Source organism: Dendroctonus ponderosae, unplaced genomic scaffold, assembly GCF_020466585.1.
Source record: "Dendroctonus ponderosae isolate FM_Combo_2020 unplaced genomic scaffold, Dpon_F_20191213v2 Dpon_F_20191213_2, whole genome shotgun sequence".
Lineage (NCBI taxonomy): Eukaryota > Metazoa > Arthropoda > Insecta > Coleoptera > Curculionidae > Dendroctonus > Dendroctonus ponderosae.
Genome location: NW_026018165.1, coordinates 11,018,203 through 11,033,326, shown reverse-complemented (window position 1 = coordinate 11,033,326; position 15,124 = coordinate 11,018,203). Strand labels below are relative to the sequence as shown.

The window sequence follows — 15,124 nt, the reverse complement described above, 5'->3', positions numbered from 1 at the left end:
AAGAAGTTTGTAAAAAAATGAATCCGCCTCAACAATATAGAACTTATTTACATCAGCTTGCTCGAAAAAATATCATGATTTATAAAAACCGCCTAATAGGACGTTTTCATAAACAAAAGTCCTAACCATAAAAAAACCCAATATTGTACCTATCAATTTTTATGTAGGTATACCTTGCAATCGCTGAAAACTATCTGTCCTACATTGAGTAGGCACTTTTAGGTGGCTCGTCTCAAGGGCTATATTTTAATAAAAAGCTGTTAGAAATTCCGAACCTCTAAAGGGGTAGAATTAAAATTATCATACCTACTTTAAAGTCAAAAAGGTTACAATTGCCTGAATATTCATTAGAAGCCTTCCAAAGTCGGTTTGGAAAACTGTCTTCCTGATAAGGTTTTATTAAAATTAAAACTGTGAACGTCAATATCTTTAGATCTACCACAGTTTAAACTTATCGCAAAAACGACTATAAATTCGTCACTCTCATCAGAAACACACCGTGAGTTTTGCGCGTCTATTGTGCCGAATATTTAAGCGATTCAGATTTTTCCCAAACACGATAAACTTGATCTATGTTCGACATTGTTACATATTATATTTTCATATTGAAGTCAAGGGGTAATTTTCTGCTTGCCAGAAATAATTTTTCTTTGCATTAACAGTATAATCTCCAAGTTTTAAAATTTTTAATATTCGGAATAAATTACTTAAGCATTTGTATAAAAAATGTAACTGCAACACTAGCAAAATGATTCTCTTGAAAATTGTTTCAGGCTCAAAATATGTTAACTGTTTTAAATTAATAAATTTAGGAAACAGTTCTAGCCATACAATAATTTTAACTAAAGAAGAAGTTAAAGTAATAACTTACTTCAACAAATATGGATTGAAACGAGTCTCATTGAATTTGTTGCTGCAGGTATACAAGTAATAAGGGATAAAATCAAGACCTTCTCCCAGTTAACAGTATGCAGTGCAAGAGCAGATGGCAACCCATGCCCAGCTTTAAAGATAATTATTCTTGATGAGGCTGATGCCATGACGCAAGCTGCCCAGGCAGCGTTGAGGCGCACTATGGAAAAAGAAACCAAAACCACAAGATTTTGCCTTTTGTGCAACTATGTTTCGAGGATCATTGAACCTCTCACTTCCAGGTGCACAAAATTTCGTTTTAAGCCTTTAAATCAGTCTTTCATCTTGGAGAGATTGCAAGCTATTTGCAAGCAAGAGAAGGTCCTGGTAGCTGAGAATATACTGAATGTTTTGGTGCAAGAAAGTGGGGGAGACATGAGAAGGGCTATCACTGCCCTGCAAAGTTGTGCAAATCTGCAAGGAAAAAGTACGTTCCCATTCAACGCTTGTGCAACTGTTGTTATCTGGATTTGAAATTTTAGACAGTCACATCACTTTGGAAAACGTTTACGAGGTTCTCACAGTAGTCCCGGAAAAGTGGGTTGCAAACTTCTTGGATTTATGTAGAAAGCCCACAGACATCAAGCAAATTATTCAATTTATCAACGAGTTGGAACAACAAGCTTATCCCACTCATAAAATATTTGAACAGCTAAACGTCTTGCTGATTGAATCGGATACAATAAGCGAACCGCTCAAGGCAGAAATAGGCGAATACCTTGCTGAGTCCAGTTTCCGCAGTACATGCAGTAGGGCGGACTTCACCCACTTGTTAGATTTTGCTGTTCACACTCAAGAAATTCTTACAGTGGATCCAGAAGCGAGAAAGTGGGAACAACAGGAAAATGCCAAGTGTACAACCATCCAAGGTCTTGTGTAATTTTCAAAAATGTATTTAATATTTAACTGTTAGAATACAAAAAAATAATGTTTTTTTCAAGGATCAATTTATAATAATATACAAATAATTTTACGGGTTTCCACAGATCCGTTATAATTTCACTTGCTTATCTTCAGTATGCTGGCTAAGTCCAGTCTCTTCCGATTAATGCATTTCTCAATATATGGTTCGAGGTCCAATTCAAAAATTGGGCAATTCTAAAAACAAAAACAGACCATGGATCAAAAAGCTGTTACTGAAAAACATCGCTTATGTTATTTGCCCTGCATAAATAAGATTATTTAACTTGTAGGAAGACTGGTTTACCTGTATTAACAAATATATTTCAGCTTGCGATATAGCATCCCATTTGAAATTGCTGAATTCGTGATCGAGAACTACATACCAAGCATTTTTTATGTTTTCACTTACATGCCTGTTGCTCAGAAACTCTAAGTAATCCCGTAGATCATCATACTGCAAATCGCCAAAATTGTTACATCTTTTCAATATACATTGAGCTTCCATTTTTTCATTATCTTTAGAACTATAGCAGTAGCTGATAGCCAGCTTCAATTTTACCGCAATAGATGAAAATATAATAAGGCTAAGTAACTATAATACTAAGTAAGTATAATTAACAGCGTCATCGTAACATAATAAATAACTCGTTTAAATTATACTTGATTAATTTCCTAAGAATAAAGAAATTGTCCATCAATTGATTCTAAAAATTAAAGTAGTTCAAAAGCCTGAAATATGTGAGTTAGAATGAACATGCTTTTCTTGCGATATTTGAAACAAAAGCATAAATCCGTATCGATTTCGACCGCATCTGATGCTTGATTCAGAAAATTTTTAAACTTTTGGCAACTTGAAAAAATGAATGAATGCTATAGATTGTATGAATGGTACGTGTTCTTGCCCAAGTGAAAAAAGCGTACATTTTACAAGCCCATGAGTGTCATAGAACAAAAATACGGTGTAATTATAAATATATAAGTATAAAATATTGTTGCTAAGTGGGTTAGATGGGAAATAACGTGTGAGCTATGCGGTAAACCAAACGACATTGTAATGTTGCAGGATAAAAAAAAAGTGTTCCATATTGGAAGTTTGAAAGTGTTAACTTACCATTTGAAACCGACGGGCCATACTAACTACATAATGCCAATATTTCATATTACTAAACTCGTAAGTTTTGCATATATTAGCGACACATTGAACAGCCAACCGGGTGTTCAATTTTGATAGGTTTCTAAGCAATCGCTTTTTGTTTTCTTTATCGAGCTCACTCACAGATTTACATTGTACTCCAATGTTTACTAATTTAGCCAGAATCGATACTTTACTTAAGTAGTTGCTGAAAACAGATACTTATTAATTCGTAGGCATTTTAAGTGCTTTTTATCAAATAATACTTACAGGAACTCATTGTGAGTCATATGGCACGTTTCTTCAATTGTTTTTAAAGAACTTATATAATAAAAGCACCTCAATGCATTTGCTCTCAGTATCTCATTATCCTCGGAATTATCTAATCCTTTCTTCATGAGATAATTCTGCCAGTGGTCAAAATGTTTACCCTTGCATAAGTACGTTGCCCTACATAATTACATTTACAATGTCTTAAGTAAATAAAATAAACATTCTATAAAAAGGGGTTACATCACATTCAGTAAAGTGATTTGCAAGTAAATTTGGTCACTAACTATGTAAGAATATGTTTTTAAAGCGCTTTATAGCAATAAATAATGACAAACCTTATGAGATTTTCCTGTTGTAATCGTGGACAACCCAAAGTCAATCGAAAATCACAATTTAAAAACTCGTCCAAGACTCGCGTGCATTCTTCCAGAACGTCTAACTGGAATAAAATACACAGCTCCTCAACAGCACTGTTAATGCCTAAAAAAAATTTATGTAGAATTATTCGCGAGCCAATATTCAACAATAATTAGTGTATTTACCAGGGCATTGATTCACTGCATTATTGTAGAAAGATTCTATACTGCGATCATTGTAGAGCTCTGTTATTAAATCCGAAGGTTTAGCGACTAGCCCTAAATATTTAACACGAGCAAGCTGATATTTATGAAGAATGTGACTTGCTGAATAATTAAAAAATCTTTGCTTCACCTAAAGAAAAAAAAATTAAGATGTTATTTTGATTTATTTTCCTGACTGCGTGTAATTGTTATTATATTTTTTCTTTCCTGGGTTTCAATCAAAATGTTCTAATCGTTTATTTCATATTACGTTTCGGCGAGACAACAGCGGCATCATCAGATTTAAAAGAAATTCCTTGAGAATTAATGGATGTTTTAATACTTTGTAAATTATAGTTTTTGTACAACATATTTTAATTGTAAATTTGTGTTTTTTTTTTTAATTTTAAATTTGATGATGAAATCACCTTGATCCTGACCTGAGTCGAACTGACCGCGAATTTGAATTCCTCAGTTAAAATTTTTTTTTCGTTGTGTAATTTATATTTACCAAAAAATCGATACCAAAACAGCTTCAAAAATTCACGAAAACAATTTTATTCGGGTGTTTTAGTTTGAATCAATTATTGTTATCGATAAACCATATATATAATCACAAAACCTGGAACATTTTTCTAATTAAACTTTTATCGTAAATGTAATAATTCATATCTACTGAAAACAATTTGTGAAAAACATAAATACCTACCTTTACGTAAGTTTGCTTGACCGATTGGTTAATGTCAGACTCCCAATACAACTTCGCAAACTTATAGCTCAGTTTTGCTAATTCCACTTTATCAGCACCGTTAGGCATTTGACACATAAGATTATAAACGGCTGCTGTTGCATGTTCCAGGTTGTCCATACTGTTTGCACAGTCTTCAATCTTCGGCAATAAATAGTCAAATTTCAAAGACAATTCCCAAGTTGAGCTAGTTGTATCTACTATTCCACTTGATATTGGACTGGTAATTGCATAAAAGCAAATGTCATGTTTCTTCAGATACTGACTCAGATAATCTGATAATTTAAACCATTGCTTGTAGGTATCGAGATTAACTTCTGGCTTTATAATGTTCCAAATATCACTTGATAAAAATGTACTTGTCAGGGGCAGTCTGAATTCTGATAGAGAATCGATGAGTGGCTTGAGCGGATTTGCACCACACCACATCTCGACTTCTGTGCTGGTCGGTTTGTTAACACGTCTATATTTTTTGAGAAAACAAATCAAAGGTTGGTATAGCTCTGAAATAGATCCGCTGGAAGAGGCTACTTTCTGATTTATTTGCAACAAAGCCAAGTAAACTTCGTAGTAGTAGAAATTCACCTGAAACAATACAAGGCATTGCATGAATAGTATAATAAAAATAATTTTAGTGCGATTTAGATTAACATAAATCATACTTGAAAGTATTGAGAAACGCGTCAATAATACTGTTGATTTTATAGTTGCCATCGTCATTGTTTTACAGCAATTTCACTAAGAAATTGTAAGAAATATAATATAATTACATCACTTACCGAGTTCCACAACTTTGCCGTCGAATTGACAACTCCCTTCGTATTAGATATGCAGGCCAAAACTTTGTCACATTTTTCCAATAGTTCTTCTTCAGAATTTTGTATTTTAAGGCTTCGCTTGCCATTGATTTCGGTAGTATATGTTATGTTCGGTCGCCAATTCAATAAAACCCTAAGACAAACCACTTTTTCTTTATCAAACAAATGCTTTAGTTGAATCCACTTACGTCTTTAAATACTTAAAATAACAGGACTCCAATTCTATACAAAAATCTGCACAATATTCCGGCAAGTGCTCTACTGTCACTATTTCTGCCTTCATCAAAGCCTCTAATCGTTCCTTAGGAGTGGCAGTGATAAAAGCCTCAAAACTCATTTTTAAACCACTGAATCTAGACCACCATTTGCACGCGTTCATAACACTCACAAGCAATGTTTTATCAAACTGAATATCTTTACTATTTAGAACCTCTAGGCTGATTTGTGCCATTGTACGTATTTTTGTTGGACTTTTCCTATACAATCGAAAATATTTCAGAATAATTTCATGAAATGATTCGTTATCGTATAACAACATCAATTGAAAAATAATATTTTTATGCCCATAGTTCTTTTCAAGAAGGGTTTCGATGGCCTGAGGCAAAACTGATTCCTGCAGAAATTTTTTTAGTGGTTCCAAAACTCCCTTCTGATCTTCCGGAAGAATTATCGACGTCTGCTGCACTAATCTGATCATATTGATTACATTAAATTCTTGCTTTTGATTCAAGAGAATGCGAGCATTCCATATAAATGTGTCTAGTTCGTCCCTCATGTCCTGAAATATGGAAACAATTTTTTGTATCTGTGTATAGTAGTGTAGATAAACTATATCCCTTTACAGATGGCTCAAGTAGCAATTATACGAGAAATAATCTCACAAATACCGACTATTCCGAAATTAAGGTGCTTAGCATCAACAAGTTTCACGATCAAAATTTTAAGAATTTATTTTATTTATGAACTTTTTATTACATAAATATTGATTAAAAAGCTCTGGTGTTTTTCCACTCTGGTTAGAATTTTTCTCAATATTACAGATAACACAGGATTACTCTTTTTTTATTAAAAAGCTCTCGGTTTTCTCCGATAATCTAAAAAGCTAAACGAAGTACAAGTTAAACGTTCACTATCAATTTTACACAGATTTTCTTATTACCCAGGTTTCTGGAAGGCGGAAGTAATTATCTTAAAATCTGTTTCAAAGAGAGTATATTGTTTAGTTATTCTTCAAAGTTTCATTTATTTACATTAACAAGTTTCGGAAATATTTATATGAAACAATAAATAATATTTATATAATAATAATAGTAATTCTCAATAGCGAAGAGCTTATCGACAAACATTTAAGGGTACGTGCACACCGGCGTCCAAGCTAAGCGATGCGACTCAACGCGATAAACATAAATGTACAGTATGAGATTAAGATGCGAATTAAGACGAAATAGTTTTTTTTCAGTTGCCAAGAGTTTTTAAAAAATGCGTCAAAGAAAAACAAAAAAACTCTGAATCCGCCCCCATAACATCACTGGAAAGCGAAATCCGCTGCTTTAAGTGACGAAAAACTCATTGAATAGGAAAGTTCTGGGAGTTTTCAGTCACTAAGGGGAAGCGATTGGGCGTTCGTATAGAAAGACCAATTTAAAAAAAATGTCAAGGAAAAACCAAAAAGCCCCGTTAAAAGGAATGGCGCCAATTTTGAATAACCCTGTAAAGTTAATTTTTTTTATATTCATACAAAAATTGCCACAAAATCTTTCCGTATCTTCTAACAAGTGGGGAGATAAATGATGACATTCTTCATATGTTACCGAGCTAAATTAATCTCATATGACCATCTTTTCCTTTTGACTTTTTTCAGTCTTCTAGTTAACGGGGGTCCAATAACAGCATAAGCGCAATGAAAGAAAATCAATGAAAAATATGATCTTTAACTTCCCAAGCTAATCCACAAAGAGCAGCTCGGTCGCAGGTGTGCACGTACTAAGTAACAAAAAAGTAATTTTTCCATAAAACGTTATGTAGAAGTTTGGATACGATGTACAATTCGAACTTGTATTGAGAAATAATAAATAGCTAGTCAGTATACTATAAAATACAATAAAGTAGCCAAAAGGGAAGTTTAATATAATTTGTTTCGCACATTGAATTGTACTTACCACATTCTTCAGTCGATCAGGTATGAAGAAAGAACAGTAATTAGGTGGCAAATTCTCTGAAAATAACCATTCAATAATTAAAAGATACCAGAGGAAAGGGAAATAATCAAGTTATTCGAAATAATTTAGTTTAAGACTAGTTTTGTATAGAGTGTAGAACAATGTGCTAGTTGAAAATTTAACCAGTTTCCGAATATTATTTCTGTCTTTTGCCAATTTTCAGTCTAAGTCGACTTTTCGGCTTAACTTAGAGATGTAGTTTGCGTTAAAACACGCTCAATAGTAAGATACAACAGATTTAACGTGACTTACGTTTACTAGCTTCATACGTATTGAACAACATTGGGATTGTTGCAGTGAGTGGAAATAAATCGGGTGATTTCTTCGAAACTTGGAGATCGTCCAATTCTCCGATAAAGGAGTTCAAGTTACAACAAATACAGTTAATCAATCGAATGACCTCAACAATTGCCGATAACGTTATCTTGTCTTCTTCTTCGTTATACAGTGCAGCTCTCACACAAAGCTGCAGCGCTAAGCGTGCATCTTCTAAGTCTTTAGACGAATTCTCGTCTTCTGCAATGGCCATATCCAAAAATGTTTTGTTGTCCATACTGCTGCTTTCTTGTTGCAAACACTTTATAATATTAACAGCGCATTGAGTCAACAGTTGAGGACATTGTGAGCTTTCCAGAATATATTCCCCAATCTTCACAAACGTATTGCGAGAATTTTGGCAGATGCTGATATATTCTAGAAGAACAGTGTCCAATGTTTCTTCAAAAAAGCTGGAAATTTTTTCGCAATGATCAATGAGGGTACTAACTTCTGAAAAAATGCACGTCTTTTCAAACAGTCCAAGTTAGTTAAATAAATTAATATCTACCAATTTCCACTTTCGAGTTGATCACCTGAACCAAAAAGGTTGCTATGTTTGCTTTCTTTGCAGATGGTGTAAGAACTAAGTCAAGTTCAATTTTAAAATTAGTATGCATCCAGTACATAGCTCTAGTCGCATTATAACTATTTAATAATTCATCCAGTTGCCTTCTTTTGCAATGTCTCTTCAGCTTGCTCCATAAAGGAGCAAGTGCGTTATAAAGTCTTTCTCGAAGCTTGAAGTGATTTATAAACCTCCGAGTTTTAAAACATATATCGATCAGGAGTCTTTTACCGAGAAGGCACATATAATGCGGCTCCATTTTATCCATTAATGTAAAAGCGGCTTCACAACTGCCTTTGTGAACAAATTCTGTCATCATTAAATAATCAGTTTCAAATTGGTCATTCTGATCACAAAGCTGGCGGACATCATTAAAAGCTGTATTATAGTCATCTCCATTTAGATAGATAATACGCCGAAAATAGAATTCTTTCTGAAATCATTTTGCACACTTACGTTAAGATTTCATAAATTCAAGAAGCAAGCTTTTTGATGAAATGAATGAAGCTTTTTTAAAATTATTGTTAAAACTTTTCAATCAATAACACGTTAATATTTTTTATATTTCCTCAAGTTTTCAGCCCATAGAATATCTGCCGAATAATAAAAAAATTGCCCACATTTATTAAGTAATTGTTCATTACCAAAGTAGATACGTAGATAGTACTCACATCTTCCAAGGTTACAAAGTTGTTTTCGTTAATATTGTACTTTTCCAACAGAATTAAAAACTGCTCGTTCTTTAACAGCTTTGCTATTTCTTCGCTAAGCGGATTAACTGTCGGATAATCAAATACAAGAAACCCGATTTGTTTAACTTTATCACTCCATGGCTTTGCGGTTTTTATTAATATTTCTTGAATAAGAGATAACTTATAATCCACTCTGGAAATGAACTCTAGTAAAACCAAAGCGGTATCCATCCAATAAATCTCTTCAAACTGAAAAAAACTCTGAAACATAAAGGTAATCATAATTTAATAACAAATAACACACTAGTAAAAATTTAGTTCAGATCCATTTCTTATATGTGTTTTTTTTAGAGGAATAGAACTTTAAACTGAAACAAAACTAATAAAAATCATGTTAAGGTCATGGTACTGCAAATGAAAAGGCAATTGTATGCCATTATAGCTTAACTATGATTTGGGGTGTAATGCGCCGCGGCTGGCTTGGATGAAGAGCAATCCACGGAAGAAGCACAATTTTCGACCACTTTGCTTCCACTAGATCATAAAGAAAGCACATCAAAGAGTGAGTTTTTCTGGATATAACAGCGTCTTAATAATTGCTTTCGTATTTTGTATTTTTGTGGCACCAAATTCAACAATTTATTTCGAAAATCGCTGTTTACTTTGCCAAACTTACCATGTGCTACGTCCCTTTTACGGTCGACATAATAGTTAGTCGTCGAGACCCCGTTATATCCAGAAAAACTCACCGTTTTGGGTGCTTTATGGTCTGGAAGAAGCGAAAATTGGACTTCCAGATTGCTCTTCACCGCGACGCATTATACCCCAAACAAATCATAGTTAAGCTATAATGGCATACAATTGCCTTTTCAATAAATATCATCAACATCAATATCATGACGTTAACATTATTTTTCTTACTTTTATTTCCGTTTAAAGTTCTAAACCTCTATACCTTCATTTTCCGATAACTTTCGCAAAAACATAATATCTTGCCCTCCATTTTTAGAATCAAAATGGACAACCATATTATTTATTTACCTTTATTTGGTTGCACAAAATTTCATCGGGCTGCTCCTGACATTCTAGAAGAAATGGATACAAAATTTCCTTCATAAGCAACCTAAGCTTTTCAGGCTTAAAATTCCCCATTATACAGACATTAAGTAGTGTTGGGACGATTGCATATGGACCCTGAAGACAATCTTTCAAAGGTAAATGTACATTGAAATCATCATTCAGCGTCTCTATATTCTCTAAAGCCTTCAGTGAGTTCCGTAGCTTTTCTCTAGCCTTATCAAAGTGAGTTCGTGGAGGGGCATGTTTTATAATGTTGTTTATATCATTTAAAAAACTAAACACATTTTAAATTAAAAGTTAACATTTACCTATAACAATTCATACACAAACTTACGTAATTGCGCATTCTAGAAAATCTACATTCTCTTCCATTTGAATAATTCTATTGCAGACCCATTTAATAAGTATTTCCATAGCGTCTGATTTGTACTTTAGAACAAGAGGAATGAATGCATTCAAAAAGGACATCGTCGTTTCGACAGACGGCTAAAAACAATTGTCGAACTAATTATTTTATGTTACATTTTGGGTTGTAAGGGACGTCAATATAACCTGAGTGCTGCTCCAAGTCCCGACCTAACTTTGTAATTACATTTTCAAGGAGAGCAAGAAAAATTAACAAATTAAAAATGTTATATGCGAAAACCATTTTATCAAAAATTAGATATGAAAAAGTGCTTTTGTTAATAAATTTAATAAGTTCTTTTTATTTGAACATCATGTGACTGTGATAACATTATGTTACAAACTTCGAGTATCGCGTCTTTTTCACGTGATTATCACGCTTGGGTTATGAGTTACCCCTTCTTGCTGGGACAAGTACATTACTACTAAGCTAAATTACCTCGCTGACTGCTGATATCACTTCATTGACTTCATCGTCAGTTAACGTTGATGCAAATTCTTCACTATACAAGGTACTGAGAACCAAAAGAATAGCTTTATCTGTGCATCCCTGTATACACAAAAATCAAATATTGGAAAATTAACAAAAGCCTAAGCAATAATCATGGAATTTTGTTTTCTATGTTTAATATATGTATGTCGACTCACCTGTTTCAAAAATGTCTTTAGTTCCCCAATAAGATCGCACTCGACAAAATTTGACCATTGCCTTTGATCATATTCTTTGTATATACTCATATAAGTATCAAATCTATGAAGTTTAACACTACAGTTGGTATTCCACAGATGCAAGTTTGCACCATTTTTCTACGGTAATAACATGAAAGGTATCGAGCGTCAAAGAAAAAGTTGGTTTCAAAATAACTTACCGAAGTCGTGGTTTCAGTTGAAGCTGCATAACTTAACACTCTCCTGGTATCTATAGCCGTTTTACATACTACTGAATCACAAAACTGTATTTTTGTCGCTGCATTTTTTATTGTATCAAGAATTGCGAGCAATTCATCAATGTCTTCTGAAGTGCACTCATTTTTGGTGATGATGTTAAATGCCTTCGCTTCACCTATACAATCCTGGTCAAGGTTAAACTGCTTAGCAAACATTTCAGCTTTGTCAATCTGTCCCTGGCTAATTAACTTTTGCACTCTTAATTTGGGATCTGTAGTAGTTATAATCTGGAGCCGTAATTCCACTAGGGTGTCATTCTTATAAACTTCAGATACAAACGCTATTTCCTCAGCGTATTCTTTCATGTAACTGTTTGGGTGGACTGGATGTTCGAGATGAATATCATACAGGCTATCAGAATCTGGAAATTTAATTTGAATGGAACATTTATTTATCCAGGGTGAGCCGAAATGTGAGTTACGATCATCATTTTTTTTCGGCAAAATGGAAACACATACTTCATATAAAATTCTTGAATTTTGTCGATTTGGTATCATTAAATATTCAGATAACCAACCATTGATTTCTTTCAATATTTCCAATGCCGCGTCTAGACTTAACGCGATTAGAGCGCGACACAATGGCCACGCACTTAAGATGGCCCAAAATTTCTTTTTCTAGGGAGTTATGCGAATGTGGATGATTTCTTTTTTGATGCACTGAAAACATGCATGCATATTTGAGATTCCTGCGCATTCAATGGGAAAAACGTACGAATTCCTGTCGTGTTTGCTTCGCGCTCCTGTTGCGCTCTCGTCTTGTTAAGCCTGAACGCGACATAACGTCTTAAGGATTACCTCGAAAGTTGTTTCTTGCTAATATCCACCAATCTCAAACCATTTTTTGGTAGGTGGTTAATATCATAATTTTCTTTTGTTAATAATACAGTATTATTTCAAAACTGAAAGCACTTTGAAAGTAAAATAAACACTTTCATCCATAAGTGTCTTATAAGCGTTCAGTATTCACTGTATATTAAATTACCCTGAACATTTAATCAGTAATCGTATTTACCTATTATAGAGCGAAATGCTTGTATATTTTGATGCTTAGTTATGGCCAACATTAATCGGTTGTCTTCATTACCAATAAACCACAAGTATTCAAACTCGTCTAATCGCTCAGGAAAAGCATTATTCACTCCAAACACCAAACATCTTGCAGAGTCAATTAAATAGATCTTTCCATTGTTACCAAAAGCAACAAAATTGCTGAAATGATCCATATGGCTGAATAGAGGTTTCTAAAAAACACAAAATAACTTACGGTCCAGAAGCATATACAGTTTTTATTCCGAATGCATCATCAGATTGATATTCCATGTTACGTAGATCCAATATTCCCAGTTCGGTTCCTTCCATGCACAGATATGGATATGCAAAAGCAGCGGCGCGAATAGTTTGGTTCGCATCATATACCAATTCGCATACGAACTGTTCTTCTTCATGTTCATCGAGTCTAGTAGTAATTCTTTAAAAATAAAAGTTTTTCAATCTTTATAGACTTCTAGACATACTGTACATGAATATGTAAACTCGAATGTAAATACAATTAATCCGAATGCTTAGAATATACTCCATACTTTTTTACTAGTCCTGCGCATGTAACAGCATAAAATGTGAGAACTTCTGCTGTTTTGTCTGCAAATGTTGTAAGAAAAAAGTTTTCTATATTCCCCTGTGCTGAATGATCTACTTTCCTGCAATTAAAAAATAAAGATTAACACATTGAGTCCGTACTCTCAAAGAAAAATCGTTATGGATAACAATGGTAACTTTAAAGTCTTCTCCAATTCTTTGGATCTTTCCACTCCATGACTAAGCTATAACAGCTTAATGTGTTACGAAAAGCTTGATTTACCTGCATCGTAATGAACAATGCATTTAGTGAATAGGTTTCAAAGGTTTCAGATATAAGTGGACACAAATTACCTACTCCAAGCTTCAATTTTCAAGCTAAACCCACCTGATTAGAGCTAATAAGATCGTAATCGGCACTGGGGAGTATGAGATAATCGCATTTCAAAACCTGTGCCCACTTATATCTATGCATCTATAGTCTAGAACCCATATATTCCTGGCATACTTACTCAGTAAAAATAAAGGATAATTCTGAGCAGACTGTTTCCGTATTTTCAGTGGTCTGATCTTGAATCAAATTTAAATCTGACACATATATATGACCATGTTGGGTGCAAAGCAGAAGAAATCGTCCACATGTTGAAACAGAAATGCATTCCAAATTATCATCAAATTCATGCATTGCGATTAAACCAGGTTCTTCAATACTCTTCAGTATTCTCAAACAGTTGTCAATGGCCAAATAAACTGATCCATTAACTTTATTATAGTGTGTTGTTATTTTGATTTTGGATTCGCCAGACTTCTAAAATAAAATTTTGCATTGCGATCGTGCCATTGCAATATTTTGACAAAAGCTATTAATGTTTAATATTTTATTAAATTGTAAAAAGTGGTAAAAAGTTATCGAGGATCATGGAGATTGGTTGTCACTCTCATGGTATATGTTTGTAACACTGTTTATTTTTATTCGTATGGACTTGAATAAAATTTTAATTGTTGATTATTTAGATCTTAACCACATGACTCCAGATCAGAATGGTGTCACGAATTAATTTTAACATAAGGACAGCAATTGCCACGTTACATTTGTGGTTAGTTTATAAGTTGCGCTCTTCAAAACTTAAAACCTTTAACAATGTCGAAAATGCGCTTTAGGTTTACTTTCCTTGGCGTGAGTCTAAATCGGTCAAATATTCTACATAATAGACACGACAATGTGCTGTTTATTACAAGTAAAGCAATTATCCAAGAAAGTGCAACTGCCCAAAAAAAGAAGCCGATTCAAACAATAGTCCGCTGTCCATATCATCAAACATTAAGTTTCTGGCTGCTGTTGTGCTACATACACACAATAACACTTATAATCGCTGGCTTTGTGGAAAATATTCAACCACTATAGTTTGTCATGATGGGCCAATGCCTAATTGTTACTTTGTCTTGCAAGTAAATATGTCTATAGTAGTGTACTGATGATATTTCAAGTAACGTTCAGCAAGAGATTATCGCTTGGACGAATATAAGAGTTTTGGGGTAAATAATGAATTCTTCAAAAAGCCTGAAAGCCATTTCACTACGTGAGGATTAATATACGTACGTTTACAGCATCTGAGGACGTGATTACTGCAAGGGTACAAATTTCATACAAACTTTTGCCATCAATAGCTCTCTTGCCAAACACCAGAGTTTCATTCAAATTATCGAAACCAGTTTCATACACATCGTATCGAGCCATCGTAGAGCTGGAATCGCTTTGATCACTGTACCAGAGATGGTACACAGTGACTGTATATTAAACTTTCAGTAACACATCAGATTCCAAACTAAATATTATTCAATTTAATGCAACGAACTTTGCTAGCTGTTAACACGCTGTTAACTTGAAAACAATATAAAGTCAATTGTCAAGTGATGTCAATCTCAAATGCTGCGAGCACTTAGAATTTACCAATCTCTTTTAACAACATGTAA

At 33.7% G+C, this 15,124-nt stretch overlaps 3 protein-coding genes across 6 annotated transcripts in view; 2 read left to right on the top strand and 1 right to left on the bottom strand.

Annotated features, from left to right (window-relative positions):
* LOC109536798 (replication factor C subunit 4) overlaps positions 1–1,909 on the top strand; it is a 3,292-nt gene extending 1,383 nt beyond the window's left edge. The window contains exons 2-3 of the mRNA XM_019903187.2: positions 920–1,339; positions 1,395–1,909. Of these exons, the coding sequence (XP_019758746.2) occupies positions 920–1,339; positions 1,395–1,792 (818 nt within the window). The 3' untranslated portion in view covers positions 1,793–1,909. The remainder of the gene's footprint in view (positions 1–919; positions 1,340–1,394) is intronic.
* The window catches only part of LOC109546301, a 520,465-nt gene that overhangs the window by 328,203 nt on the left and 177,138 nt on the right, over positions 1–15,124 (top strand). The gene's annotated exons all lie outside the window — the stretch shown is intronic.
* On the bottom strand, positions 1,768–15,060 carry LOC109536795. 4 transcript variants are annotated; one of them, XM_019903180.2, is made up of 23 exons: positions 14,751–15,059; positions 13,663–13,958; positions 13,156–13,272; positions 12,840–13,043; positions 12,588–12,784; positions 11,495–11,934; positions 11,274–11,432; positions 11,065–11,175; positions 10,555–10,706; positions 10,182–10,494; positions 9,120–9,401; positions 8,392–8,881; positions 7,818–8,333; positions 7,506–7,561; positions 5,535–6,124; positions 5,308–5,479; positions 4,490–5,113; positions 3,763–3,931; positions 3,556–3,700; positions 3,218–3,397; positions 2,927–3,155; positions 2,120–2,269; positions 1,768–2,010 (listed from the first exon to the last, which is right to left on the bottom strand). In XM_019903180.2, exons 1-23 carry the CDS (start codon positions 14,886–14,888, stop codon positions 1,912–1,914), a joined length of 5,829 nt encoding a protein of 1,942 aa, XP_019758739.2. In that variant the 5' UTR covers positions 14,889–15,059; the 3' UTR covers positions 1,768–1,911. The 4 variants fall into 4 exon arrangements, with proteins under 4 accessions (XP_019758739.2, XP_048519946.1, XP_019758740.2 ...); XM_048663989.1 differs by having other exon boundaries at positions 7,818–8,330; XM_019903181.2 differs by having other exon boundaries at positions 13,663–13,955.

Coding starts and splice junctions, on each gene's coding strand:
- LOC109536795 (XM_019903180.2), bottom strand. CDS start 14,888: ATGGCTCGATACGATGTGTATGAAACTGGTTTCGATAATTTGAATGAA. Junction 11,433..11,494: donor CAACTGAAACCACGACTTCG/GTAAGTTATTTT, acceptor TTATTACCGTAG/AAAAATGGTGCAAACTTGCA. Junction 9,402..10,181: donor TTTTGTGCAACCAAATAAAG/GTAAATAAATAA, acceptor TTTATGTTTCAG/AGTTTTTTTCAGTTTGAAGA.